We start from the raw sequence: 27,543 nt of genomic DNA on the forward strand, positions 1-27,543 counted from the left end.
AATTGCAGGCGGGCATTGCAGCAAGTACTGGAGATAAACTTATTTCTACCTCACAACTTTTCTATAACTGAGCCGAGAATCCTACACCGGGTGACCTAGAAACGGGTGGAGCGGTCCCTGTTCCTGGAGAATTGGACCTGAGCATTCTTCTGTCACTGACTGGAAAGTCTTCACTCTAGCAAGTGACAAACAAGTGACAAGCCATTTGTGCTAAAGATGGGGGCATGGGAATGGTGGAAAAATGACTTCCAAGGATCCCCCACCTGCGTTCCTGCCCACTGGCGGGTGAAGCAGGGGTAACTGAGGGAGCCTCCTCACAAGGGCATTTTCTCCTTAGTCCTCTTAGAACAAGGCCCGGTTTAAGGGGAAGGGAGGAGGGAAGCAGTGAGCCAGCTTTCTCCTGGCTGCACTTGAACTCAGCAGCAGGGAATGAGATCACACCCTGGTAAACAGCGGCCGCCTGGGGAGGGCCAGGCCTCTGGGGACCACAGAGGCTGATGGCGGATGGCCTTTGTGAGGGCGCAGGCAGAGTTCAGCCCCGAGGAAGCTCTGAGGCCTGGACCTCAGGAAGGAGCCTTAAATGGGGCTCCAAATGTGGAGAGAATCCCGAGGAGGGGGCGTGGGGCTCCCCAGCCTCTCCACCACATCCTCCTCTCTCCCCGCCTCCGGGGACACCGGGGCCCAGGCCAGCTCTGCGTCCGCCGTCAGCTTCCTGTCCACCAGACCCGGGACCAGCCCCTCTCTGATCAGCTCCTCCAGGCCCCTGAGGAGCAAACAGAGACAGAGGCGAGGCTGCTGCAGGATCGGAAAGGGTTGCGGGGAGGAGGATGGCATCCGTCTGGCCGAGGGACACCGCCAGGCCACCAAGCCGGGAGAGCGGTGACGCGGCCAGGCCCGGGAGGGACAGAGATGGAGAGAACTGAAGCGGGACTCGCCCGAAGCCCGGGGTCGCGGGGCCGGACCCGCGGGTTGCTGGGGGTCGGAGGTGACAGCTCTGGCATTTCGAAGGGCACCTGGGGGCCAGCGCCTGCCTCGGCGAGACCTCGGGAGCTCGATAGACTTTCCAAACCTAATTAGTGTTTAATGGTCTGGAGAGACGCCGCATCCGCCGTCCCCGGCCGCACCACGCCGTCTGGCTTCAGATTCTTAATTAACCTTTAAGGAGGTGATCCACTGGTGGCCGCCTCGGAGGCCATGTCCGTCCCCACTCGCGCCCCTGCGCCCAGGGCCCACGGCTCTCTGGGAAAGGGTCTGAGGGTGACTCCAGCCACCCCTTTAAGGCAGGCTTTGGAAAATGCTCCCACCGAGGTGTCACCTACCCGGCACCATCACATGTCCAGCCGAGGCTGTGCTGAAGGACGCAGGATAAAGGACAGGAAGGAGGGAGAAACGCAGCCAGTGCTGCGGCCGTTAGGGGGCGCAACCCGGCAGGGCGCCCTGCAGGGGCAGAGGGAGGGGACCGGGATGCAGCCGGAGAAGTGAGCGGCCACCAGACCAGGGGTGCCTTGTCCCCGTGTGAGGAGGTGGGCTTTATCCTGGGGCAGGGAGAGTCCCTCAGGGGCTCCCGGGGGCGGCTCATGGTTCTGAAGCATCCTGCTTCCTGCAAAGAATGTGGGACGAGGCAGGATGAGGGGACAATCAGGACGGTAGTGCTTGGAATAGAGTTGGAGTGCAACCTGGGGGCACAGAACGTATTGGAGTGTATAAGCCTGGCTACTGGGCGGTGGCAGTGACATTCCTGAAGCCAGACAAACCACAGAGGGAGTCAGGCTTTGGGCTGGAGGTCATGCATACCTGTGGGACAGCCGAGGAGAGTGACCAAGAGCATCCAGAATGTGACAGGGAAAGAGGGGGATGGCAATGGGGATTCTGGAATTGCCTCCGTGGGAGTGCCAGTTGAAGAGAAGAGGAGGCGTAGGAGAGGGTAAGGGGCCAGCAGCTCCTGGGAGAAGCTGGTGTTCAGGGGACAGGGATTGACAGGTAGGGGATGGCAGGGAATTCGCTAGAGAAGCAGAAGAGGGCAGAGTGGAGGCAAGGCGGGGCACCAGCATGGAGAACGAACCTGTGCGTTCCAACACCCCACCCCACACACAGCACACAGCACAGTGTGTGGTATGTACACACCACAGTCACCCCACACACACCGCACATGCTTACAGGCACACATACAAACATACACACCCACTCACACCTACAATACACACCACACACTCCCAGTCACCCACTCCCTCCACACACCCACATCTTGCACTCTCATGCCCCCCCCCCACCATGCACTCCAGCCCCCACGCACACACGATCACACTCACACCTAAGCCTGACACACTCGTGGGCAGTGCCCGTGACCCAGAGACCCTGGCCTGTTCCAGGAGGAGGGCCATGATCGATGCTTATTAATGAAGCTGCCCCGGAGATGGCTAATTGATGGCGGTGTGCGGCTGTTGTCTGGAATTTAACCTGATTCATCATTTAGCCTGTTGGAGGCTGGAGAGCTGTGTTAATTAATGCCAGGAAAACAGACTTGGACGAGCTGGCGGTGCAGCCTCCTATTAGAAAACAGAGAGCAAGGGGCAGAGGGAGGGAGGGGGTGAGAGAGAGAGAGAGAGAGAATGATTAAATCTAAAGCCCAGAGACAAAACAAATTCCAAAAAGCAAATGTCGGTGCCATTTCTGGGATGACTCAGGTTTGCGCTTGGCCGGCACCATCAGGCTGTGGTGTGAGGATTAAGAGCAATTTCCTCTAGATTTGTCACTTACTTGGTGGGGGTTTGTTGTTTCCTCTAACTTGCCTGGGGACTCTCTCTCCTGGCCTATGACTGAGCCTGGGACAGGGAGGAGGGGTCCCAGTCGAGGGAGGATGATGAGGAAGGCAAGTCGTCCCTTCTCCTGGTCACGGAGGCGGCTCAGCCTGGCAACAGGGTCCACAGTCCCCAGGCTGCCTGGGAGGGCGGGGGTGGTGGGGGAGGACTCAGAGCATCTGACTCAGGGACAGACTGAAGGGAAAGAGGGCCTGGATAATACAGATGAGGGTCCCTGTCCAACCTCCAGGGCCAGGGGGCCCTCTCCCCTTCTCAGTCCCACCCACTCAGCGTGTTAAGAGGCTCAGAGTCTAAATCAGGAAGGCGGTGGTCCCACTGTGGGCTGGGAAAGGTCAGACCCAGCTAGAGGGAAACCCCCCCCCCCCCCCCACCGTGAGGCCCAGAGCCCCACAGCCAAGGGCCCTAGTCAGGTGTGAGCTCTCAGGGAAGGGCCCAGAAACACCGCAGTGAGGGGAGGGCTGTGAGCATGTTTTGATGGAAGAAACTGAACCTCAGGTCCGAATAGCTCCAGGCAGCCTTGGGAGATGGGCTTGACTTGCCCTGTGGAGCTCTGTTACCAGCACAGATGAGGAGAAACAAGAGGAGGTGGGTTTGGGCTGGAAACGCATCCTCTCTCATCACCAGAACTGACGAGCGCGGGTTTAGGAAGGAACTCCCAATCCCACCACTGTAGTGTGTGAGCAAATACTGAAGAGCAGCCCGTGGGAGCTGAGGAAGGGACTTCCACCTGAGTTGGGTGGCTGGTCCCTGCCACGTGCAGAGCTGTGTGGCTTGGCATTTGGAGAACTGGTTTTGCTACTGCCCTGAGGGCAGAAGGCACAGCTCAAGGCTGGGGCCCAGGGAGGGTGGGTTGATCACCATTTCAGCAGGCCCTTCTGCAGACTGGGTGGTGAGCTCCTGGAGGCAGGGCCACGTTGGTCAGGTTTGCTGTGCCATCCTTGAGGCAGAGAACTGGGCCTGGCACACACGGGTGTTCAATAAGCATTGGATGGATGGAGGGATGGGTGAATGCACAAAGCAATAGGCTCTAGTCTTGGTAGGCCAGGTAGAGAGGGTGGCGCCAGAGCTGGTGGAAGAGAAATTTGGGGTTATGAGGGGTCCATAAGTCCCTGAGCTCAGGGTGTGCCTGCCTCAGGAGAGCATGGCCTCCTCCACCCCCAGTCTCAGCTGTTCCCAGAGGCTGTCCAATCTTTTCAGTTCAGTAGAGTTCAAAAGAGTGCCCAGGGGGTGGGAGTGAGAGCAATCAAATGTTAGCTATTCCCTCAAAATCATGGAAATACCCACTAAGAGAGGAGGCAAAGGGGGGGGGGGGGGGGGAGAGGAAGGGAGGGGCAAAGGAGGCAGAGGAGAGCTGTGGCTTACTTATGGAGCACTTCCGAGGTGCCAGGTTCCTGCTGAGAGCTTCACCTGAGCTGTCAAGTTTAATCCTTCCCCTCCGGTCCCCTTTCCCCCTCACCGCCGCCCCCCCCCCGGCCCCCCCATAGGCAATGTGACCCTAAGGGGTCGAGTAACTGCCCCATCGCGTATAAGCAAGGATATGGCAGAGCTGGGACTGAAATTCCAGCCTCCCAGCTACATCAGGGCTTGTTTCATCCAGAGTTATCCACTGCTGTTTAAAAAAAAAATCGCACATCCCCCACCCCGAAGAGGGCTGGCGACCCAGCCTGGCCGCGCAGGCTAATAAGCTTGGTTTCCACGGCAGCGGATCTTAATTAGGACCACAAGGGTCCTCCCACCCTTGCCAGGGTAACCCTGGGGTGTTGGCGGGAACGGGTGAGACGGGCATGGGGCTTGGAGACAAAGACTCAGATTGCCCTTGGCGTGTGGCCTTGAGGGCGCCCTGACTGGGAGGTAGGGGCGCATGAGTTCCACTGCGCTATTCCATCTCGGCGAGTTTTCACTGCATCCGCCCAGTCCACCTTACCTGCCACAGCCCGGAGAAGCATCTACTCACAGAGATGGCCCCCAACCCCAACCCCACTGCAGTGGAGGGGGGAGGAACCGAAAAGCTGACCTGGGAGTCCCTGCCTCCTGGAAGCCAGCAGAAGAGACCTTTGACCAGCTCCTCCCCCCCCCCCCCCCCCCCCCCACCGCGAGGGGGCACCTCCTTTGTTTTGTGCCAACCACCCCCTGCCCTGTGGGTGAGGGGAAAGCATTCTGTAAACTTAGATTCCAGAGATCAAGGAGAGGATGGAGGCTTGGAGAGGGATGAGAGAGAGAGGAAAGCAGAGAGAAGAGGAGGGGGCAGCCCCAGGCAGCCCCACCAATAGGCTTCGTCGCTGCCGCCTGCTGTTCCGCTGTTTGCTGGACACTGCCGGGCAGAGCAGCCTGTTGCATAGCAACTGCCAGGGGCCTGTTTGTGGGGGCTGGACCGAGGAAGCTGCTCGGGCTGCAAAGGGGGCTGCAGGGACTGAGCTCCGCGCCCCACCCCGCCTCCTCATCGCAGGCACGGAGCTCCCCACCCCACCGTGTCTGGAGCGCCAGCCAGCTCAGGCAGCACACGCCTGCCAGCCCCCGCCGTTCAGTATGCTAGGATTTGACCACCTTCTCTCCCAGGCCCCCTTCTGAGTAGAAGGCACACAAGGCCAGGCTGGGGCTGGGGCTAGGGTTCAGTCTGGAACCAAGCATTAAAACTGGGGAAATTTTACTTCAATCCTTCCAGTCCATTCTATGCACAAGCCCTAGACTGCTGTCTTCCCACAGATGGGGAGGGGACCAGGTACCAAGATAATGTCAGCCACTCCAGATCTAAACATTCAGCCGGCATTTCTCAGGCTCTCCCAACCGGGCTCCGTTCTCCTGTGCATGCAGCCGCCCCCTTGCTCTCTCTGAACCTGGCCTTCGTGGAATGTCTTCTCTGCCAAAAACAGACAGAGGACACCACTGCCCACAGCCCAAGCTCTGACCCTCCAAGGGCAGCTCCAGGTCCCCCTGCCTCCACCTGACCTGCCGGTGCACTTACACTCCGAGACTTTCCTCACGCTCTCTGGCACCCTGCTGGCCCTTCCCTCAACTCACGCTGGTCTTCTGTGGTTTGTCCTGCCCCTGAATGCCCATCCCCCATATCCTATCCCATGTCCATAGCTTCCCCACCCCATGAGTTTGCTCACCTGGTTCATTTGGTTTCAGAGAGGACTAAAGAACATAAGCCACGTCATATGGTCAGCGCAAGGTCCAGAGCTTGGGAAAGATTTGCTAACTGTCCCCTGCCATGGTCACTGATGCCTCCCAGTCCCTATCCAGGCACATGGCTACAGCCCATGCTGCTCCACACACTCTCATATCCTGACTCGAAGCCAGCAGGCCCAGGCCGGGGCTGGGTCACACTCATGTTATTAAGACAGTCGGGCGCCTGTGATGCTTCTCAGCCGCCTTTTCTCCATCCCCTTGAGGGCCACCTTTGACAGCAGCAGACCAAAGTGAGTCCAGAGGCGATGACTTGCAAAGTGACAGGTGTGGTTGGGGGGACCCAATCACCAAGGGCTTGCTGGAGAAGGACACAAAGGCTTAGGACTCTACTCTTTAGATAGTTATGAGAGGAGGCGAGGATGAAGGTGAAGGCTGGAAAGGGAGGGGGCCCTGCAGCCAGCACAGGGAGAGGGTGAGACGTCTCTGTGGGTGACCCAGAGGTGACCTCGGTACTTTGCCAAGGGACGGGCTGAAGTTGTTGGCTGGCAGTCTGCCCCACCCAGGGGCAGTTGCTAGCTGGCTAGTCTAACTGTGGAGAGGGGTGAAGAGCTGACAGGGCCTACATGCCAGGGTGCGTCCTGCCCCAACAAGCATCAGATGGCCTCTTCCGAGTGGGGAGTAGGCGCAGAAGTAGATTTATTAAAAATCTTATCTGGAGGGTTTGCATTTCAATGGGCTTTGGATTTGCATATTTTAACAATAACCTCGGTTCTTCTGTCTGGTCTGCACTCACTGGCTGTCTCTCTAAATGTTGATCGCTGCCTCAGTAAACCCTTCCTAATCCAAAGGTACAACAACGCCACTTTGCGGGAGGCGGGATGATGAGAGAGCCTTTCTCTCTAGGCTGGAAACAGGGTTGCCCGGCAGGTGACCATTTCTGGCCTCTGGACACTCCTGCTGCAGGGGCGTGGCTGAGGCAGGAGGGAACACTGCTGGTGATGGGGCACAAGAGAGGATTCAGTCATCCATTTGGTCAGCGAGCATTTATTGACCACCTACTGTGTGCCAGGTGCCACACTGGGTTCTGGTTGTGCAGTGGTAATAAAATGGGTGTGGGCTTTCACTCCTAAAGAGGAGACAAACATTGAACAAATAAAACCACAAATTTGTGACCATAATGGTCCATAACCATCCCAAGTTGTGGCCACGCAAGGAAGGAAAGAGTGGGGAGCTTGAAGGGACGCCTAATTTAGATTGCAAGGCCAAGGAGGAAGCTGAGACCTGAGGGGAGGCATGAGAGGGAGCCAGGCAGAAAAAGGAAGCAGAGCTGCTGCACCCACAGGCAGCCTTGGGGTCTGCGCCTCATACCCCAGGAAGAGCGCCGCCTATGGGCTGGCCAGGGTGAGCCTCGGAGTCTAAGCAGTGGTCAGGGACTCCAGCCAAGGCAGGTGTCACTCTGCAATAACTATTGGGGTGTCCTTGAGTCAGAACTTTATGATGACAACAGACGGGATTCCTTGAATTTCTAACCCCTCTCGACAGAATGAACCATATGCAATTTATTAAGGAGGTAATTAAAACATTACTATATTTACAACAAGCTACAAATAATGTGCGCCGCTTCTGCCGTTCCCCTGCGCTCCCTTCTCACGAGGGGACTGCAGATGCCCAGGGCAGGGTTCATTCTCTCATTCCCAGGTTACTGAGGGCCTACTATGCACAGCCCTGGGAATCCAACAGGGCACTGATTCAGAATCCGCCCTGCTGGGGCTTTAAACAAATAATTTCTCTATTAATTAATTTGTTAATTATGATTTGCTAAATGCCATGAAGGCCAAGTCCTGGCAGAGGGCAGAGTCGCTGGAGAGCGCCCCCATAGGGCCCCCACCATCTCCTGCATGATGAGTTCTCTTCTCAGTCCTCTCATTTTGTTGCTTCCTCACCACCATGCTCTCTCTGTGGCTAGAGCTTGTGCACAGACCTGAGCAATGCTGAAAACACCTGATGGTCAAGGAAACGCGGATGCCTGGAGCTGGTGGATGGAGATCAACTTCCAAGGTGTTGGGGACCCAGGAAGGCATCGTATTCGGGGAAGCTTCATGGGTGTGCAACCTGTGTGGTCACTTGGGGCCCCACACTCAAAGGGTCCCAGGCTAGGGGTTTGGTGCTCTTGCAGTCGCCATCTTGAAATTCTTAAAATTTTATCTTTGAACTTGTGTTTCGTAAGTGAAGTCTGTGAGATGAAGGAGCACCTGTAGAGGGCCTGGGGTCTTTGTTTCTGCGAGGTTCTGCCACCCACCACCTGCCCAATCCACGCACATCCTGGGCCCCACATGCCATCAGCCTGCCCTCTGCGCCAACCAGCAGTGGCCTGAGTGCAGGTTAGGGGAGGGGAGGGGAGGGCCCACTCATCCTTTGGTAGCCTGTAGAGGCTGGCAGAGCTGTAGCACATATGGCTGGCCTTCAGAGGCCATGTCGTAACGGGGGTGAGCCTCTTGCCCAGGTACCTAGCACATCCCTGGCATAGCATTTACAATACTCTTAAGGGTCGCCTGTCCACTGTGGGTTGGGGTAGGGGGAGCCTATGGGCAGAGGTGAAGGCTGGCCTGACTTCCCAGGGCCCACCCTCAGCTGGGTTGCAGTGTGTCAGCCCTTGGTCAGTGGAAGGAGGCACCCAGCAGTCCCTGGGCCCCAGCTGCCCCCACCACCGTGTTGCAGGGTGGGGCTCTGGGTATCTGTGAGGGTCTCCCCACCTGAGGGGACCCTCTCTCTTCCTTCCAACCTTCCTGAGTCTGGCTCGTGTTTGTCTCCCCTGGCCAGCTCAAGGCACCCTCCCAGCACAAGCCACAAAAAACAAACGGTGCAATTTTGGTGATTCTGCATAGGAGTTCAGTGTTCTGATATTTGCATTTAAAACTGGCATCACACAAAATAAAGATGAATGGTAGAATCCATGCTCATAATTTAAAATTTATATTTTTCTTTACTTAAAACGACATCAAATAGCAAATAAAAATACCATGACAAGTTGAGAAAGAGAGAGACCGTGGAAGAAAGGAAAAGCTTTACATTTTAGTGCTTTAACGATGCTTTTTTCCTTGCTTTTTGAACAAGGGGCCCTGCAAATTATGTTTCTCTTCCCAGAGCAGCGATGCCGCTGGGGTTGGGGCACAGACGTCCCGGAGGGCCCCGGCATGCAGGGTCTGCTGCTTCCCCGCTTCCACAACCATCATGTGTGCTGTAGTGGGGGACGTTCAGTGTAAAAGCGGAGTTCTCTCGGGAGATGAGAACAAACAGCGGGGATGAATGAGAAGCAGGAGCCTGGCTCCTGATGAGGGCATCCGGGAGGGAGTGGGTGGGTGGAAATGGAGATAAGAGCTGCCTCCGGTGAAGGCTGCAGATTTGGACAAGAGAAGAAGCCACATAGCATGGCCACACTCCTTGACAGCTTGGGGAGATGCGGGCCCTTCTGATGAGCAGGGAGCTGGTACCACTCACATACCCCAAAAGGAGCCAGAAAAGCCTCTCAGCCTTGAGATCTGCACACCCACCCTGGAATTACATCTGGGGGCTCAGCTTCCAGCTGGAGAGCACTCTGGCTCTCCCCACAGGCCACCACAATAATCTCTGCCACCCCAACCATCCACCACCACCCCCGTTTCTTGGCGCCGCGCAGGACGTGGTCCAGACCTTCCTAAGGCATTTCTGGGCCACAGATTGGAAAACAACGTGGAGGCTGACGTCGGTTGAGAGCCTACTGTGCTGCTCCCCTGCACCAGTTCCCCCCTTGTCTCGTTTAATCCCAAACCCAACCCAAAGGAGGTCTTTGAAAGTGACTGTGATGTCACACAAGACCACTTAAGTATGTGCAAGCATGCAGGCACACACACACACGCACACAAGAGAAGAGAGAGACAGCAGTAGTACAGGGCCATGTGTGACCAGGGGGCTAAGAGACAACCAGTCTTATTGTAAGAATAAGTCTTATTGTAAGAGGAAGTCTTATTGTAAGAGGAGGGCTTGGATGGCCAGTGAGGAGCGACAGGGAACTTTCCAGGTCTTTGTATTTCTGAGGCAGCTCTGGGTCAGCCTCACTGGGGCCGGGTGTGAAGCAGAGGGCTCAGTGCCTGAGAAGACAGGGAGGAGAGCCTAGCTTGGGGGAGTGGGCAGTGATCCCACGGGCAGGAGGCTATCCCCAGTGAGGGAGGGTGAGCTCACCAGTGGACGTTCCCCAGGGCTCTCACCAGCACTGGCTTAGGCAGGTGTCAGGCAGCAAGGGATCCAGGGGACACAGCCCCCTCACACCACCACGCCAGCCCTCAGGAAGGTGTTTGCAGCAGAAGGGAAGCCAGGTGAAGACAGTCTCTTCCCGGTCTGGTGGCAGAACACATCTGGGCACTCAGGGACCAGCAGCCCCCTCTGCAGGCTGGCCCAGCTCTGGTGGGATGCTCATTCCAGCCTCAGGGAGCCCCGTGCAGGGTCGGGGAGAGGAGACACACAGAGAGGGACATGGCTCTCACACAGGAACAAGCCCAGGGGCATAGCCTGGGTTGCACCAGGAGGAAAGGAAAGGGGTGACTGGAGCCACTGGGGTTAATCAAGGCCATCTTTGTAGATAGAGAAGGGACGCCCTGCACCCCGACCCACAGGGGGCGGCAGAGACCTGCAGACACCTGTGGGAGGTAAAGGTGGCAGCCAGCAGCAGAGAAGGGAGGGAGGGGAGGTGGGAGGGGGAGAGGAGTCAACAAAGCTGGGCTGGCCAGTCTGTCAGTCTGTCTGTCTGCCCACTGGCCACAGGCCTCTCCTTGCGCGAGGAGCCACGCTGGATGGACAGGTGAAGCCTTTGGACCAGCTCAATCATCGTATTTATTCTAATTGTATCGTAATCGTCCCCAAGGAGCCTGGTTCAAATGAGCTTGACATTATTAAAATTTTAATGCCCAGTTTTCATAGCTGAATGAATATTTAAAGGGTATGTCCCAGCTTAAGTTATGATGATGAAGAAATTAATGGAATGTCTTGTTTAATGCATGGATATGTGTTGATGCAAAAAGTGGCAGAGATGGGGAGGGGGAGGGGAGGCAGAGCCCGAGCAGAAGGGGCCTGGGAGGGAAGGAGTCACCACCCGCAGGCCCTCTGCTGTGGTAGGGAGCAGGGAGGGCCCCAATCCTGGGCCAGGACCCCTCACTCCCCCTGAGGGGGCCCCGGGCTGGAAGCAGAAACACAGTCGACAACAGTTAGTGGTATCCCCAGAGGACTGACCCCAGAAGCCTGCAGGGTGGCTTCAGGGAGCTCCTTCTGACCCCAGGGAAGGCAGCCCTAGAGCACCAAACCCTGCTCCAGGCACCTGGAGGCACAACTAGAGCTGAAGGCCACAAGGGGACAGGGTACACTGATGATACCTCAGAAAGAGAATCAGCAAGGAAGCCCAGCACAGGCCCCCAGTGCCTCCAGCCCCAGGCCCTCCTCAAGGACGATACAGCGGCTGAGAGATACGGCTGCACAGACAAGCAGAAGATGGGGAACGGAAAAGCCCTAAGAAGTGGGCTCCAGCGTCCTTGAGGCGTGATGTTCACCTGCAAGGGACACTCTGGGGCCTAAGTAGTCCTGAGGCCATGGCCAGGGTCAGAGGGTGCAGAGTTAGAAGAATAAGGAAAGGAGATGGCAACTTCCCCTCCCACCTTCCTCCCCATTATCCTCTCTCCTCTTCCTCGATGTCCCTCTCCTTCTGACTGGCCATCTCTGTAGCCTGGCTCGGCCTCCTGTCCCCAGAACAGGCTCACTCTGTCCGCTGCTCCCTCCTCAAGGCAGGACCAGGCGTTGGCGAGGCTGGACAAGGCCAGAGTCTGGAACAGGGAAGAGAGACACTGGCCGAGGGAGGGAGATCTCCCTTCAGGCCCGAGGCATCTGTACAGAGCCTGCTTCAGCTGGGAAATCTTCCCAACTGAGCCTGACACTTTATTTCTGCTGAGAATTAAGAAAGCACAGGGCCGTATTTTATCTCTCCATCTAGCCCGGCACCTCTCTGACAGCCCCGCAAAGGCTGTCTGGACACTGACCATCCCTAGATCATAATGAGACATGAAAAATGGCCCCAGGAGCCACAGGTCCATGGGAACCAATTCACTTCCGCTCCGCCAGTCTGTTTAGAGCACCCCGTGGGGGCCCAGCCCATGGCTGAGGACAGGCGGGAGGCTGGATGAGACCCTGCATCCATCTCTGGGAAGCCCGCAGTCAAATTGGAGCCTAGTGTCGAGTCATGGCAATCAGGGAGCACGCTCCAGGGATGGCCTGCTCAGGGAGGCCTGGGGTGGGGTAGGGGTGCTGGGGAGGATCAGGCCCTGCTCTGTGAGCCTAGAGCAGAGCATTCACGAATGCGCAGGTACCAAGGACAGTGGGACAGTGGCTGGCTGCCTGAGGGTGGGGTGCCCCCCGGGGCAGAAGGCTCCACGCACAAGGAGATTCCATTTGCCTTGTTTAATTTACCATGGAAATGGGCCCCATCGTAGCAGAAACAGCTCTTCCCCAGCCCTTGTCAATCCACAGGACTCACCCTAACCTCTCTCACGTACAGAAGACTGGCCGTGGGACACAGAAACAAGGTGCCAGGGGAGGACTCCTCCCAGTGGTCCCTGCCCTTCCTCTCGACATCACCCCTAAGCATTGAGGTCTGCCTGGGCATGCTCTGGCCCCAGGGTTGGGGCCTCCACCGCAGCCTCACTCACTCCCTCATCTCCACAGCAGCAGAGCCCAGCTGGGCCGGGTTCACACACCTCTGCTGGCCCCTCCTCAGCCACACCTTCCTCCCCCTCCTTGCTGAGAAAGCCTGACTCTCCCATCCGGCACCCTGCTCCCCGCACTTCTGCTTTGACCTTTCCTGGACCATCCTCAAGCCCCTCACGCCTGATTCCCAGCATCTCCTAAATATGTAGGCAGGTGTCAAGAGTCCTGGGCTCATCTTGATATCACCCTTTACCACCTGTGTGACCTTGGGCTAGTTCCTTAACCTCTCTGAAAGTCCACTTCCTTGGTTAAAGTTAAAGATACTCTATTTGCATGCATTATAGAGGAAGTTACGATGATCTAACAATATAACCTAAGCAGCATCTGTCCGTGTTCCTGTAGGTGTAGCAGTGTATGGCTATACTCCTAGAGGGGTGGGGTCAGATTTAGGGGGCCAGGCTGAAGAAGATGTATTTGATTTGTTAGCCCAAGGAACCTGGCCCCAAACTCCCATTGCCATGCGGACATTTTCCCCAATGACTTCCTCCCTGGGTCCCCTCCTTCGAGAGTATCTGAGGTCAAATGAAATAAAATATAGAAAGGCCATTGCATCATTAGCACTGCTGAATCCCGGAGCGGCTGCCCCTCGGAGCTTTGGTTCCTCGTCGGCAAGAGCGATAATAATCCCCACCTCAGAGCACTCTGACAATTACATAAGCAAGAGGGTCGTAGGAATGTACCCAAGACAACACAATGGCCAGAACTAGGTCCACGTCAGTCGTTGGGGCCTTTCTAGGGTAGGAGAATGTTACAGGTTTCGGGGAGACCAGGAGGAAGGGGTGTTCCAGGAGGGGAGGGACAATCTGGAAAAGGGTTGGATGCTGAGTCCCAAAAAGTCCTGGGCGGGAAACCAGGAGCACCCTGGCTCCCCTTGGAGCCCTTTCTCCCCTAGCCAGAAGCCTGCTCGGCCTCCTGGACCCTTCGCTCAAGAACTGGAAAGGGCGGGGGCTTTTAGGGGAGCCAACGCCCCCTAAATGGAGCTGGAGCTGAGAACTTCATTATGTCTCTGTGGTTGGAGGTTTCTGTCAAACCACAATCTCGTCTGCTGGCAGAGCTTACATACAAAGCACCTTTCTTTCTCTCAACTCCATAAGGCGTGCCAAGTGGGGACTGTGTGACAAACAATGGCATTTGACCCCCTCTCATTGAATGGGCTCCCAGCATCCCGTCTGGCCCCTCTGGCCACCTGTGCCTCCGCTCCTCTGCTCTGTGTCCTGCCTCCTGCCTCTGTCCTTCCTTGCGGTGGCTCTGCCCTTCCCCTGGCCTCATCTTCACCTTGCTGAGTCACGGGTACCCACACTCCCCCACCCAGTTGTCTTGACGCAGCCAAAACTCACTTCATATCCTAGACCAGAAAACCTGAGGAAGCTTGTGATTGGCCAGTGCAGCCTCCATACACCAGGGGAATTGGCAACAAAAGGTCACCTGGTGCAGGACGGAAGCCCAGAAACAGCCCTGGCAGACCCAGGTTCCCAGGCTCATCCTGCCATGGGCGGCCCAGCATCAGCTTCTCCATCTATAAAATAGGGGTATTAATATTTGCCTGGGGTTTGTGTTTATGAGAGAAATGCGATAAGGGATAAGGGATAAGAGAGATGTGTGGCAGGCAAAGACTGGCAAAGACACAAAGTACAATTCCATTTGTGTGATTCCTACCATTTTTATTGCTTGAAACATCTTGGGACCTCAGGGCTGGAGAGCCTACCCTGGCGCCCTGGGCAGCAGGGAGGATTAAAGACGGCTGCTGAGGAGCTGGGATGCTTGGAGTTCAGAGACCCCTAGTGGCCTGAATGGGGCATTGAAACAGGTCCCCGAAAGAGACCGGCGGCCGGGAGACTTGGGGAGTCAGGCGGTGCCCAGGTGTCCTCCTGGCACCCAGACACCATGGGAGATGGTAGCTGTGCCCACTCTACACACCCCGAGGGGACAGCTCTGGCTGCAGTCAGGGTCCCAACCCTGAGCTCTGCTCCAACCAGGAGCTGGGTGGCCCTGTGCCTCAGTCACCCTGGGACCCACAGCCCATGTCTGAGATGGCATGGGGTGGGGTGAAACTCGTTGCCATGCCCCAGCCTGGGCAGGAGTCATTCTGAGGCCAGAGACCAGCCTGTTTCAGCAAAGCCCCCTGTCTCTCCAGTGAACCAGGGCTGGCCACAGAGCAGCTGGGGGGGACCTCAGATTCTGCTATCACAGATTAGCAAGAGCTGCTCAGAGCTGGAAGGGAACACACAGGGTCTCCAATCCAGAGAAACGCTTCTGAAATCCTGGGGCCCTGGGGACTGCACAGGAGGGGAGATGGGTGGGACTTTATGAAAAGGCACACTTTGCAGCCGCTTGGGTGTGGGGGTGTATATGGGGGTATGTGTCCGAGGGTATGGTCTGTGCACCTATGTACCTGTGAACACCTGTCTGCCTTTGGGAGTGGCTGTGTCTGCCCCACCCCCACCCCCCAGGCCTGCGCTGACACTGTCCCCTGTGCTCTGTTGCAGATGAACCGGCCGATCCAGGTGAAGCCCGCGGACAGCGAGAGCCGAGGAGGTAGTAGCTGCCTGCGCCAGCCCCCTTCACGTGAGGGCCCACTTGTCTCTGTCCCCCTCCTCCCCACCCCTCTCCCTCCCTTCCTCCCCTGATGCAGCCATGCAGCGACTCCCTGCTGCCTCCTCCTGCCCGCCTGGGGACCTTGGGGCCGGGGGTTGGGCCAGGACTTTGGAGCTCTGGATGACTGGAGTGGGGACAGTGCAGGGAGGCAGAGATGATTGGGGTCTGCTGGCTGGTGGGGTTCCTTCCTTTCTGCAACTAAACAAGTAGCATGTCTCAGGGTACTCTTCTGCCCCCTTTAGGACACCCCAAAGGATACAACCATCTCTGTGTCACCAAGGAACACCCACTGTGATGGGACTTGACCAGTTGAAAGGGTGCCTGGCTGGGAGGAAGGAAATGGTTGCAGCCCTGGCCTGGGAAGGTTCAGGCCAGAGGGGGAGAGCAGAGGAGAGCTGCCTGTGAGGGGTGGGACCTGAGGCCAAGATCCTGGAGACACATACAGGCAGACAGGAAGATGTCTGGAATGGGACAGAGCAAGAGGACATGGCCTCACCCCACAAACGAGGGCCCCCTCCATCTTCTCTATCAGTAAGGGCTCTGCCCCTTCTACACACAGAGGCTCCACCAGGCCAGGCTCCTGGCTTCCTCTGCCAGGCCCCCACCATCCTGGGTTCTGGCCTGGGTGCCCATGCCCACACCATGCCCAGGCCACGGCCCTCTGCCCCTTGGCTCTTCTTGCCTGGGCCTGGACAGGTCGCTGTCCTCTTGGCTCAGCCAGGCACTGAGGCATTGCTTCCTCACTCTCCCTCCCCTCAAAAAGTAAAAAGTAAAATAGGCAAAACTACTTGCAAATTCAGAGTCAAGATCCTCGTCCTGGGGGAACTACAGTGTGGCCACAGATGGTCTGCCCGCCCCTGGGGCCTGTGGTCCTTCCAACTCAGGCCGCTGCCCTCTGAGCCCCCGCAGGGCTCTGACCTGGCCCGGGCACAAGGCCTTTATGGCCTGTGGTCCTGCCCACCCGGGCCTCGAATCCCACCCACCAGGGCCTGGCTGGTGTCTTGGTGCTGCCTGAACGGGCCCCACCTCCCAGGGCACAGACACACCTCCCTGGGGCCCCCTGAGGGCTCCCCATCTTGAGGACCCCGATAGTCAAGATGGGTCAGTCGAGGGGTAAAGATGGAGCAAAGCGCACCTGTTCTCTCGCTGGCTCCTGCCCCTTTCCTGGCGGTCAGTTCCTCTGGTCTTCTCTGCACCCAGAGGCTCCTTGTCCACCCGGTGCCAGGCGCCCTTGCCAGACAGTGACGGGAGTGCTGTCCTGCCATGGTCTCACTCGGGGCTTCTCCTTGGTGGCATGTGGCAGAGCCAGGAGCCTGTCCTAGAGACTGACTCCGGGAGGCAGGCCCAGCAGGACCTGGGCCCCAGGTCACCCCGTCACGCAGTGACTCACCTGTAACACCTTGTCCGCTTAGCAGGGACAGGATGCAGCCCAGGGCCCTGTCCCTGGTGGGGAGAAAACTCTCTCGTACAGGCAGGTAACTCCGACAGGAAGTGGCACCTGCAGTCCCAGAGAAGGGGGCCCCTCGGTGGGGGCAGCCAGAGACCTCGAAGGAGGTAGCACCTGAGCTGGCCTTGAAGGAGGGGAGTGTCCACACCTGGAGAAGAAGTGGGGGTGGCATGAACAAGGCCCCAAGGAGGGAGGCCCCTGAGGGGGAGCAGGGGGTCCCTCTGGTGTGGAGCAGACAGCTCAAAGTCCAGCCAGTTTTCCCCAGAACCTGTGGGGGGTATCTGGAAACCCTCTACGCAGCAAGGCTGTGCGGAGCTGTAAGGCAAACCTTTTCTCCCTCCACCTGCCTCCGAGGCAGTAGCTCTCAGACTCCGAGTTGCTAACCTCATCTCCTTTCTCCTATATATCTCCGGCCGCTGACACTTGCCCCAAACCAGATTAATCAGCTCTTTTATTCTTCCTGCAGTCGAAAGGGGGGAAAAGAGAGCCAAACCTAAACATCTCTCTATTAATTGCATATTCAATATTAAACAGTGAGATGATCCTGAGTCAGCATTATCACCAAGCTATTTAAAAAAAAAAAAGAAAGTCAGTTTAAAATAATTTAATATCCATTAAATACTTCTTCTTGCGGGGAGGGGGTGGGGGAGAGGTGAACACTAAAACAGATGAAAGAAGTGGGAAGGGGAGAAGGGTATGAAGGCCAGGATGGGAGTGGCATGGAGGAGGAGGCACATGACGGGAAAGGCCCGGAAGATGGGAAGGAGCTTGGAAGACTTGGGACTCTGCTGGGAGGACAAGGGAGGGGCAGGAAAGGGAAGTGGCCCCAGAGGAAGGGGGGGGGGGGGCTGCCCCACGAGGCTTTCCTCATGCCAGCTCCGGAAACTGTTCCCAGGTTACACAGAGTCCCCAAAGGCCCAGAGGACATGGGACACATGTGCCCTCAGGACCCCTACCTGCACTCCCCTGAATGCTCATGAGCAGTGCAAAGAGATGGATTTTCTGCCTAGGATTTGATGTCCATGCAGGAGCCTTGGGCTATTGGGCAGGTGGATGGCTTCCCCTGGCCTCGCCCACCACAGAGGGAGGCCATAGCCCACTGCAGTCACATCAGCGTCCCAGCTTCTTCTTCCAAATCTCATGCTTCTAGAAGCATCTGCCGGTCACATCAGCTTACACTCAGAGGAGGGGTCCAGGGACAGGCGTGGATGGAGGAGTGCCATGTGTGCAGGTCTGTGGGAACATGGGCGGCTTTTCCCTTTGGGGCTCCTGTCTCTGACAGGAACTGCTAGCTGGCACTGACAGGCCACCGTCTGTCAGGAACCTCCCGTCAGGACGGACAGGAGCTGAGTTCTCTTTTCTCTGGTGGGGGTTTGGCTCCAGCCTTCCCTCCAGAGGTTGGGATAGAGACACAGGTATCTGAAATGCGCCGAGTGTAAGGAAGAAGGACTGGCTGGGTGCTCAGCTCCCCAAAAGAGCACAAGACGGCAGTTCTTGTTCTGGTCCAGGGCCCCAGTCCTGGCTTTGCCCAGAATGAGCTCAGGCCCAGGCACCCCATCTCTGGGCTCCGCTCCCTCTCCTGGGCACAGGAGTACTCACTCTCAGTGAAGCTGCTGTTTACAGAGCACTACTGAGGGCTGGGACTTTAAACAAATATGTTTACTCCCTGCAATAACTTTGGAAAGTGCAAGTTATTGGCCCCACTTAAAAGTACAAACCAAGACACAGAGAGGCCAGGTAATTTGTTCAGGGTCACACAGCTAGAAAGTGGGAGAGCCAGAATTCAAACCCCTGCCTGTCAGTCACAAGCACCTATGTGCTCTGCATTTCTCTGATTCCCAGGATAGTCTCCCAGACTCAGGGGGCAGTGGGATGGTGCCACAGGCATTTGTCATGCCTCAAGGCTCATTCTCAAGGTGACCTAGAGGAGAAGAACAGGGTCCCAGGTGAGGGAGGCAGGGCCAGGCCGGACAAGGAGCTCTGGGACCTACCTGTGAAACATGAGAGATCGGGCTAGAGTGGGTCAGAGAAGAGAGGGCTCACTGTGGCTTGGAGTAGGCAGGGAGGGCTTCCTGGAGGAGGTGGCAATTGGACCAGGAAGTGTAGACTTGGCAGGAGACAGGGCACAAAGAAAATGGGGCCCTGAACACAAGGCCGAGGGGTTAAGCTTGTCTCCATCAGAAGCAGGAGCCACTGATTCCGGTGGGGAGACCAGGCAGAGGGACCAGGCATCACAGCTGTAATGTCCTTGGGCAGGAAGAGAGGAGACCACCTCTCCTGCTACCACCCCCAAGAGCCAGGGCACCAGCTAGGCAGGGAAAGAAAACCAAAAGAGAAAGAACCTCCCCAGAAACCATCCATGCACGGAGGGTGCAGTTAACCCTGCAGAGCTCACTGGAGCAAGTCGTACTTAGATTCACCCCCAAATAAGCGAGCCAATCCTTTAAGGAGGGGAGTGAAGCAGGCAAGGGACAGAGAGGAACGGGGTGGAGGGAACGCCCCCACTGGCCCCACCTCCCACAGGGCCCTGGCCGTCTGGAGGCAAGGACACTCCCTAGGGCATGCCCTGTGGTTCACGGTCAGCATCTGAACTGAGTCTCCACAGCTGCAGGGGCCCTTCGGCCTCGGTTCCACTCTCAGCCTACAGTGCACAGCCCTGCAGCCCCGACCCCCTCCCCATCCTCCCTGGTCTCAGCCCAGGTGAGTGCTAAGGCCGGAAGACAGGACAAGGCCCCCCATGAAGGGGGGCTTCTGCGGCCAAGTTGTGGGGGCTCCTTTCAGGGAGTCAGGCTCTGGGCGCCTGGCCTTGGGCAGCAAACCTGCCTGGGGGCCCCTGGGTGGAAGTGGAGGAGGCTTGGGCTGGGGAGTGTGCCTATACCCCTCAAAGGGCCCAAGAAGGTCAGTGGCCGAGGAGGGGCCCTTGAGGAGGGAAGGAGTGGCTGAGACCTGGGCCAGGTAGAGCAGACATTGGCCTGACCCCACCCCCAGCGCCACCTCTCCCACGCACATACCAGCAGCTGTGTGCTGTCTCCAGGGACCCCTAGAAAGCCCCCCGCCCATCACCAGAAACCACTCCCACCCCTTCCCAGTGACCATGTACTGAGCTAATGTGGGCCTCATGCACGCCGTGTTTGGAGGAAAGCAGTCAGTCCCACACCTTTCACACCATCGCACCAACATGCCTACACTGACGGAGGCACCCACAGACACACCCAGTTTCACACACGCTCCCAGTGAGGTGGAAAAGAAATATCCCCACAGGGACATAGTGGCTGGGGGTGGGGCACCGACAGGGGTCACATCAACATGAAATGACAGGAGAAACAGCAAGATGGCTGGTTGACAATTTGGAGAAGGTAGAAACCAAGACGGCTTGGGAGGGAATCCTGGGAAGGAGGGGTTCGGGATGGCCAAGGGGCTGCCCCCCCCCCTCAGAAGGGGGCAGGTGTGACCCTGGGAAGCCCCTCTAGAGGGAACGTGAGTCTTCCAGGGTTTGGAACCAAGGCCCCCTCCTGGGCCACAGCACCTGGGACTGGAACCCCACACATACATAGACACGCTCCAGCCCACACAGGCCTTTGGCTGGGACACGTGAGGCCTGAGCTGGGGGAGCAGTCACAGCCCGAGACGGGGACTGATAAGGGGTTCCCAGGTCCCCTCCCTGGCCTATCTGAGCGTGTTTGCCTCAGGAGGCCTTCGTCAGGCCCAGGGAAGGAGGCAGGGGGCCGCTGAGACTGAACCTGAGCAGGGAGAGCCTGGCCGAGGCCGATGATCCTAGAAGGGCGTGGCCCTGAGCTCCAGCCATGAAAGAGACCCCCTAGGGAAGCTTCCAGAGGGTGAAGGAACCTCTTTTTATGTCCTCTCCAAGTCCTTGAGAATTGCCTGGGGCAGGAGGATCCCACAGCAGGTTCCACTTCCTCCCTTCCCTCCATTTCCAGACCAGGGAGCTCACGTCGGCTTCCCCGCCCCAGCTCTGGCTCACCCTGCTTTCTCAGCCGGTCTCTGGCTGGACCAGGTCTCTAGCGGGATCCGAGCAGGGCGAGGCAGGCACGGGAGGCCCGGGGCAGGGGCGACAGCCTGTGAGTCATCCCATTTCCCCTCATCCCTGAGGCAGGTGGGCGCCCAGTCATTTCACCAAGCAGCCTTCCTGCAGCCTTTCTCCGCTGCCCCTGTTCATTTAACAGCATCTTCGGGGCGTCTGTCCCCGCTCACGGTGGCTGCACTCGTGTGGCAGCGGAGCCCCGCTGGGCCAGCTAATGAGGTTGGACACATCGCATGTGAGCGCGGCTCCGAGGCCCTCCCCGAGGCCACGTTCCCCACCATAAATCCGTGGCTGATTCCGTCCTCCCGGCCCCTCCACCATCTGTAGCCCCATCGCTTCCTGCGGCTTTTTAAATCCTATTAAGTTCCTCATTTCTCCTCCGAGCATATTTTTATTTCTAAACAGACACAGACAACGGGCTGTCAGGGAGGCCTTTTGGGAGCCATTGGCGACCAACTGAGGGGTGCAGACCCGGGTGGGGGCAGTTCCCGGCTGCTGAGAGGTCCAGGGACCTCCGGAGACCCAGGGCCACACCGCTGACCCCCCGATGCAGGTCTCTCACTTCCAGACTTTTCTAGCTGTTTAGCCCCATAACTCTAGGTATGCAGTTAGGGAGCATTTAGATGAAATGGACATGCAAGCTGGTCCCGCTTAATGAAAATTCGATGTACAGAAGTTTCAATTTCCCAGTCTTAGGAGGCAACAAATGACTCAGTTGGCAAAAGCTTCTGGGTGAAGAGAAACCCCTCCGGGTTCTGCTAGGAAGCCCTCAGCCCAGGAGGGAGGGGTACACAGAAACCTAAAGCTAAAGGACCAGGGGCCGCAGCACATTGAAGACTGATCTGAAATTATGCCAAGACAGTAAGGAAACCAGGTTTTAAAAAACCGTATTAATTCCAGAGAGCCCCGACCAGGGTGCAGTGCACGGGGAGCGGGGAGGTGTGAGAAAGGCATGAAGGACACGTGTGAACTCCCTGCGGGAACTCTTGGGTGAGGCTCCCTGAGACGTGAGGCTGGGAGTGGGCAGAGACTCAGCCCCCAAAACAGCCTCATTTGTGCAGCCCCAAGCCACGTGTCTGGAAGTCAAATCCCACAGCACGAGCCTCTCCACCTCCACTTCAGTCTCTCCCCTTTAGGGCATTAGGCACCTCCCCCTGGGTCTAGTACATCCTGATCTATATTTGGGGCTCTTGATTTGTACCCTGAGAGACCCCAGAATGAGCAGAGCTAGCCCCACCCCAGTCATGATCTAGAGAACCTAACAGTTGGAAATTCTTAAACAAAAGTAGGAGGGATTGTGGTCAGATATGTGGTAGAACTTCCTGCCCATCAAAGAAGCCAAATCCTAGATGGGTCACTTGGCCTGGGGATGAGGTGTCTAATCCTTCAGCCCTTCCCAAAGGCAGATCACCTGAACAGGGTCTGGCAGGGCCTGCAGCAGCCCCTGCCCCAGGCTGCTCCCTGCCCCATCCACCCCGCTGTCTTGTGTCTGACACAAACTTCCCAAGCTGAACACTGTAATGCCTTTTCTTAAACATCAGTCCACAATAAATGAGGGATTCAAGTACAGGAAAGATCTGCCGGGACACTGGCTTTGGGGCTGGTGTTAAGGGAAAACATTAGAATCTACAGCTCGAGAAATTCCAGTGGGAACAGGACAGGACAGGCTGACAAAGCAGGGTGTCTGAGCTCTAAGGAGGAGGCTGAGAGAGGCTGTGGAGCTGCTTTTCTTCTTGATCGTCTTTCTAAAAGCGGGAGGGGCTGGGTAAGAGGCAGGCTCATGGCGGGAGGGTGGACACATGCTCCTGGGGCCTCTCCAGGCCTTGGGGCTGCGATGTTCGCCTTGCACCGTGGTTGATTCTCCATAATCCCTGTTCCTTCTGACTTCAAACATAAAAGAATCTTGGCGTCCTTTCTCTCCCTTTTAAAAAGAAATTTTTAAAATCGGGGAAGCTCCTCTAGTTTACACAAGTGAACCCAAACAGCAGCTGCGTGAAATAGGTCTTTGTGGTTGGGGCAGGAGGCGACTGGTGGAAAGGGTCCCCAGGGAGGGCCTCGTGGCGGCTCCAGTGGGGCAGACGCATTATAAATACCTCGGTAAGTCCTGCCATAGGTGCAAAATTATAATTAACTGCAAACCTGCTGAGTTTAAATGGACTTTAGGTTTTCGGCTGGGCAAAGGGGTGTTGATTGATCAGCACTTTGTTTCTGAGGGTTTTTTTTTTTAATCCGTTCGGCAAGTTAAGTTGAGACTGGCGGCTCCTCACCAAATTCCCTCTGGCCCTGGGTAATTTAGCAAAGGAGTGTTTCAGGGGAAATGGGAGATTAATCATTGCAAATGGGCTCAGGATGATATTTAAGAGCTGCCTCGTGTGTGCCCAAGCTGAAGGGGCTGATGACAGGAATAGGAATGACTGAGAGGGGACCACGGCCCTCTGTCTCCCGCCCCATCACCACTCCCATGGCATCCTGCTGCGGGCACTGTGTGCACAAGCAGGAGGAAGATTCCCCGCTTCTCTGAGAGATGGGCAAGATGAGAGAGGGAATGTCACAGGCAGTCCTTCCTGGGCCAGGTGGTCCTCAGTACTGCACTGAGTGAGCCCTGACGTGGGCAAGACGTATCCAGAGCCCTCCTGGTCCCTGGCTCACCTGACTTGGAACAGCCTGATGACAACACGGGAGTGCTGAGGTTGTACAGGGGGAAGTGGTAGGAGAAGGCAGGGAAAGACAATATGGACCAAAAGATCTGAATGGGTAGGGGGCTGGCCCCATAGCCCAGTGGGTTAATTTCATGTACTCCACTTTGGCAGCCCCGGGTTCACCAGTTCAGATCCTGGGCACAGACCTATGCACCACTCATCAGGCCAGGCTATGGCGGCATCCCACGTAGAAGAGCTAGAATGACTTACAACTAGGATATATAACTATGTACTGGGGCTTTGGGGAGGAAAAAAAAAAAAGAGGAAGATTGGCAACAGATGGTAGCCTCAGGGCCAATCTTCCTCACCGGAAAAAAAAAATCATTTAAAAAAGAAAAAAGAACAGGTAACACCCACCTAGCCTTCAGAGGGGAGAGGATTTGAGCGAGGAAGGACAGAGCTTCCCAGGTGGGAGGATAACCTGAGCCAAAGAGGCCAGAAGGAGGGGTCTGCTCTGGGGGGAGGGCAGGATATGGGAGCTGATTTCCAGAAGGTGCTTTAAATGGATGCGTTTAGGCAAAGGGAAGCCTCCTAAGGCTCTGGGGCAAGGAGTGACATGATATAAGTAGTGCTTTGAAAACATCTAGGGATGCTCAGCCAGGTGGGGAGGGAGCCAGAGCAGGCATCACAGCCAGGGCTCTGCCTCCAAATTTCCTGTCCTTCCCACAGCGAGGCCCTGCCCCTCCTGTTCCACAGGGGATGATGATGCCCCTTGGAGCTGCCCTAGGTGGAAGGCAGTGGGTGGATTGTGGGGTCTTCCCTGATGACAGCTGCTGCTACTATTTTATTCTCAGAGTCCAGTCCCTGGGAAATGAGAAGAGGGGACATGGGCCAGGACTTCTGACGAGGTCTGATCCACAAAGTGCAAATAAAAATCATACTGCCTAGGGCCAGCGCTGTTTGGAGCTTGTGAATGACCAGAATGAGGCGTGACAAGGAAGGCTTCCTGGAGGAGGTGGTTATTGGGATGATGGGTTTATCAAGAGGTAGCATCTGGGCTGTCACAGGCAAAGACATAAAGACAGAGACAAGCAAGGCAAATATGTGGCATCTTAGATCTGTTTTTAAAGAATGTTGAAGAATTGGTTTGGCTGGAAACAAGGGTCCACTTTCTGGAAGACTCAGATTTGGTGCATTGTGGGTCTCGCTGCTCCTGGAATCCAGGGCACGCGCACCTGTGCTCGTGTACACAGTGTCTGAGTGTGTCTCTTATCACTCTTCAGTCCAAGTTCACTAGGCCCAGCCCAGAGTCTCGTTTCTCTGTTCAATGCTGCTGCCCCGTCTTCCTGATCAGTCATGCCCCGCCTGCTGTTAGAGAGGCGCTCCTTCCCTCCCCCCCAGCCAGGCAACGCAGGGAACCAGGCAGTGCCCGCAGCAGCTGCTGCCAACAGCAAGCTAGGGCTCTGAAAGGAAGACGAATAGAGCCGTAGGGCCTTGATCCTCCCCTTAAGTCATCCAGAGCCTCCACTCAGAGAGCCTCGAGCCCTGCAACAGCCCTGCAAGATTGGCTGCGCAGCACCCCATTTCATGGATGGGGAGACCAGGCCTTGGAAAGGAGAGCTGACCTGCCCAAGACCACACAGCCAGGCGTCCCCTTTCATGCCTCAGCCCTTCTGCGAAGGCCTCCACACCCCGCTGCCTTCTCTCGGTCTGTGCTGGGCTGCTGACGCCCAGAGGAAGCTCTCCCAGCATCGATGCCACCTGACAGAGGAGGAGGCTGGACCACAGCCTTCAGGATGGGCTCTCCAGCTCCTCACTCCCCTCACCCATGCCCTTTGGGAATGGGGAGATCTAGGGGGACGCGGAGCAGGTCTGAAGAGGGACTTGCCTGGGTGCGAGCCTGGTCAGCAGCGGGATGAGCCTGTCTGTGGCCCGTCTGAGCGTGAAGGGTCAGCTGGGAGGAGCAAGTGGAGAAACGCCATGTCTGCCCAGCAGAGGAGAGCCAAACTTGGCACTCAGGGCCTGTCTGTCTGGGCCTGGCGCGGAGAGAAGCTCTGCGGAGGCTGGAGGTCAGTAGGGACCAGGCAGCATGGGTTTTCTTTTTGACCATATCAGGGACAAACCCATGATGCCGACATCATGCACGCCACATCCCAACACTGGGTAACTGGCCCAGGTGACTTTTAAGGCTCAGACATAAATGGTCAATTGCAAGTGACTCAAAACTTCAGAGAGATAGTGTCTGTTCCTAGAGAGCTGACAGACCATGAAAGACAGATGCATGGGGGTCCAGGAAGATGTCTTCAAGTCTTTGCTGAGTTCCAGGCCCTAGAAAAGCTCACAGTCTGATGGAGAGATCAGTTTACAGCCTCAGGAGCACCAGATGAGCAGCGGAGACAGCGCAAACCACTGCCCACAGAGGGGAGAGCTGTGCAGGAGGGGAGAGCCGTGCATGCCCGAGCAGTCAAGGAAGGCTTTCTGGAAGAGGCTCCCGTTTGGAGGAGATTGAGGCTGAGAAGCTGATGAGACAGGGAAGGCAGGCTCCATGGCATAGAGCCTACCCAGGGAAAATGAGAAAACTAGTGGGCCCAAGGAGAGGGTTCCAAGGAATGCCCAGCTAAAGAGTAGAGGGTTTTCCGGACGATGACAAGACATCCTGGAGACTATGCAGGTGGTTGTTGATTGATGGAAGCTGGACTTGGGAAGGCCGGCCACCCACAGAGAGGACTGGACAGGCTGTCATGGAGACCAAGGAGAGCCAGATGCAGCCTCCAGCTGTGAGGGGATGGGTAGGGGGCATGGGAATTAAACCGTAAGTTCAAGAGCCCTTTTGTCACCATGAAATACAAACCCCAAAGCCACCACTGCCCTGCCCAATTCCTGCTGCCTTCAGACCTCCAAGCACACACCCACTTTCAGGCACCCACCTGCCCTCAAACAGTCGTCTCTTACCCTTCCCAGTTGCCCAGCTCCATGTGGCCAGAGCCCTGCCGAAATGCTTTCTCCAGCTGCTCCTCACTGGGCTTCCGGGCTCAGAGTCCTTTTCCTGCCCTTTGTCTGAGCCACAGAGTCAGGCAGTGAGTGTCAGTCTCTCCTCTCTCCATAGAGAAGGTGCCCTCCTTGGGGGCCGGCATGTGCAGCCCTCCACAGAGCCTGACTGGGCACCTCAGCAGCCCTCCCTCACTGCCAGCACCACAAGGCCAGTCTCCCACTTGTGTCTCTAAGTGGGAACCTTCTCCACCATCCCAGCTCTCTGCCGACCTAAAAGCAGCCCCTTCTTTCTTCTCCCCACTCCCCCAGCCCCTCCAAAGTCAGACCCACAGGCAGGGGGCAGAGGTGGGCAGGGGAACAGGTGCCACTGACATTGGCACTCTCCTTGCAGTGCATCTTAATAATTTAATGGCTATTAGCTGGGCCGCTGTGGTGGTGGGGGAGGGGGGGCGCAGGGAGAAGATTTATAGAGAGAATTCACTCCAGGTTGGGGTTTTGTCTTCCTCTGTTTTCCTGGCATTTATCATGCATGTTTTAATTTGGATCGGAGAGTTGCTACCATCTGGCCATTATCGCAAAGAAATATTCATTTTCACTGAGTGACACAGGCTCCATTCATCACGGAGCGCGCTGATTGCCCCGCAAGTGTGGGGCTGCGCTTTCTCCTTCATTCGAAATGAACCTTGAGCTACACACAGGTCCAATTTGCCAGAAGCAGAGGCATGGGGTGGGCAGCCGCCACTGACCTCCCAGCCAGGTGGGCAGTGAGCACGTAGGGGGAGGTCCAGGGTGGGAAGCGGGAAACAAGTCCTCTTCTCCCATCACGGCGCTCCCACTTCCCCTCACCTCTCCTGGGGAGGGGGTAGTGGTGGCCCCCATAGTCTTGCCCCAGGCTTCTGACAGCCAGTTCCCCCCTACTCTCAAGTCCAGGGTGGTCCCCAGGCCAGACCACAGAGATGGCAAGGGTGGCCCCTCTGCCCAGACCTTGGGCCCTCGCCTCTGATAAATGCACCGATGCTGTCCTGCCAAGAGTGGAATTTGCTCAAGCAATCTTTCTCTAGCAGAATATCACTCCAGTGGTGTCATTTCAGGTCAGGG

The 27,543-nt window shown here is 56.8% G+C and overlaps 1 protein-coding gene across 1 annotated transcript in view; it reads left to right on the forward strand.

Moving 5' to 3' along the window:
• Window positions 1–27,543, forward strand: part of CELF4 (CUGBP Elav-like family member 4) — a 305,722-nt gene that overhangs the window by 217,108 nt on the left and 61,071 nt on the right. Inside the window, exon 3 of the mRNA XM_046670818.1 lies at window positions 15,218–15,296. Within this exon, the coding sequence (XP_046526774.1) occupies window positions 15,218–15,296 (79 nt within the window). The remainder of the gene's footprint in view (window positions 1–15,217; window positions 15,297–27,543) is intronic.

The sequence above is a fragment of the Equus quagga genome, chromosome 9 (assembly GCF_021613505.1).
Source record: "Equus quagga isolate Etosha38 chromosome 9, UCLA_HA_Equagga_1.0, whole genome shotgun sequence".
Classification (NCBI taxonomy): Eukaryota; Metazoa; Chordata; class Mammalia; order Perissodactyla; family Equidae; genus Equus; species Equus quagga.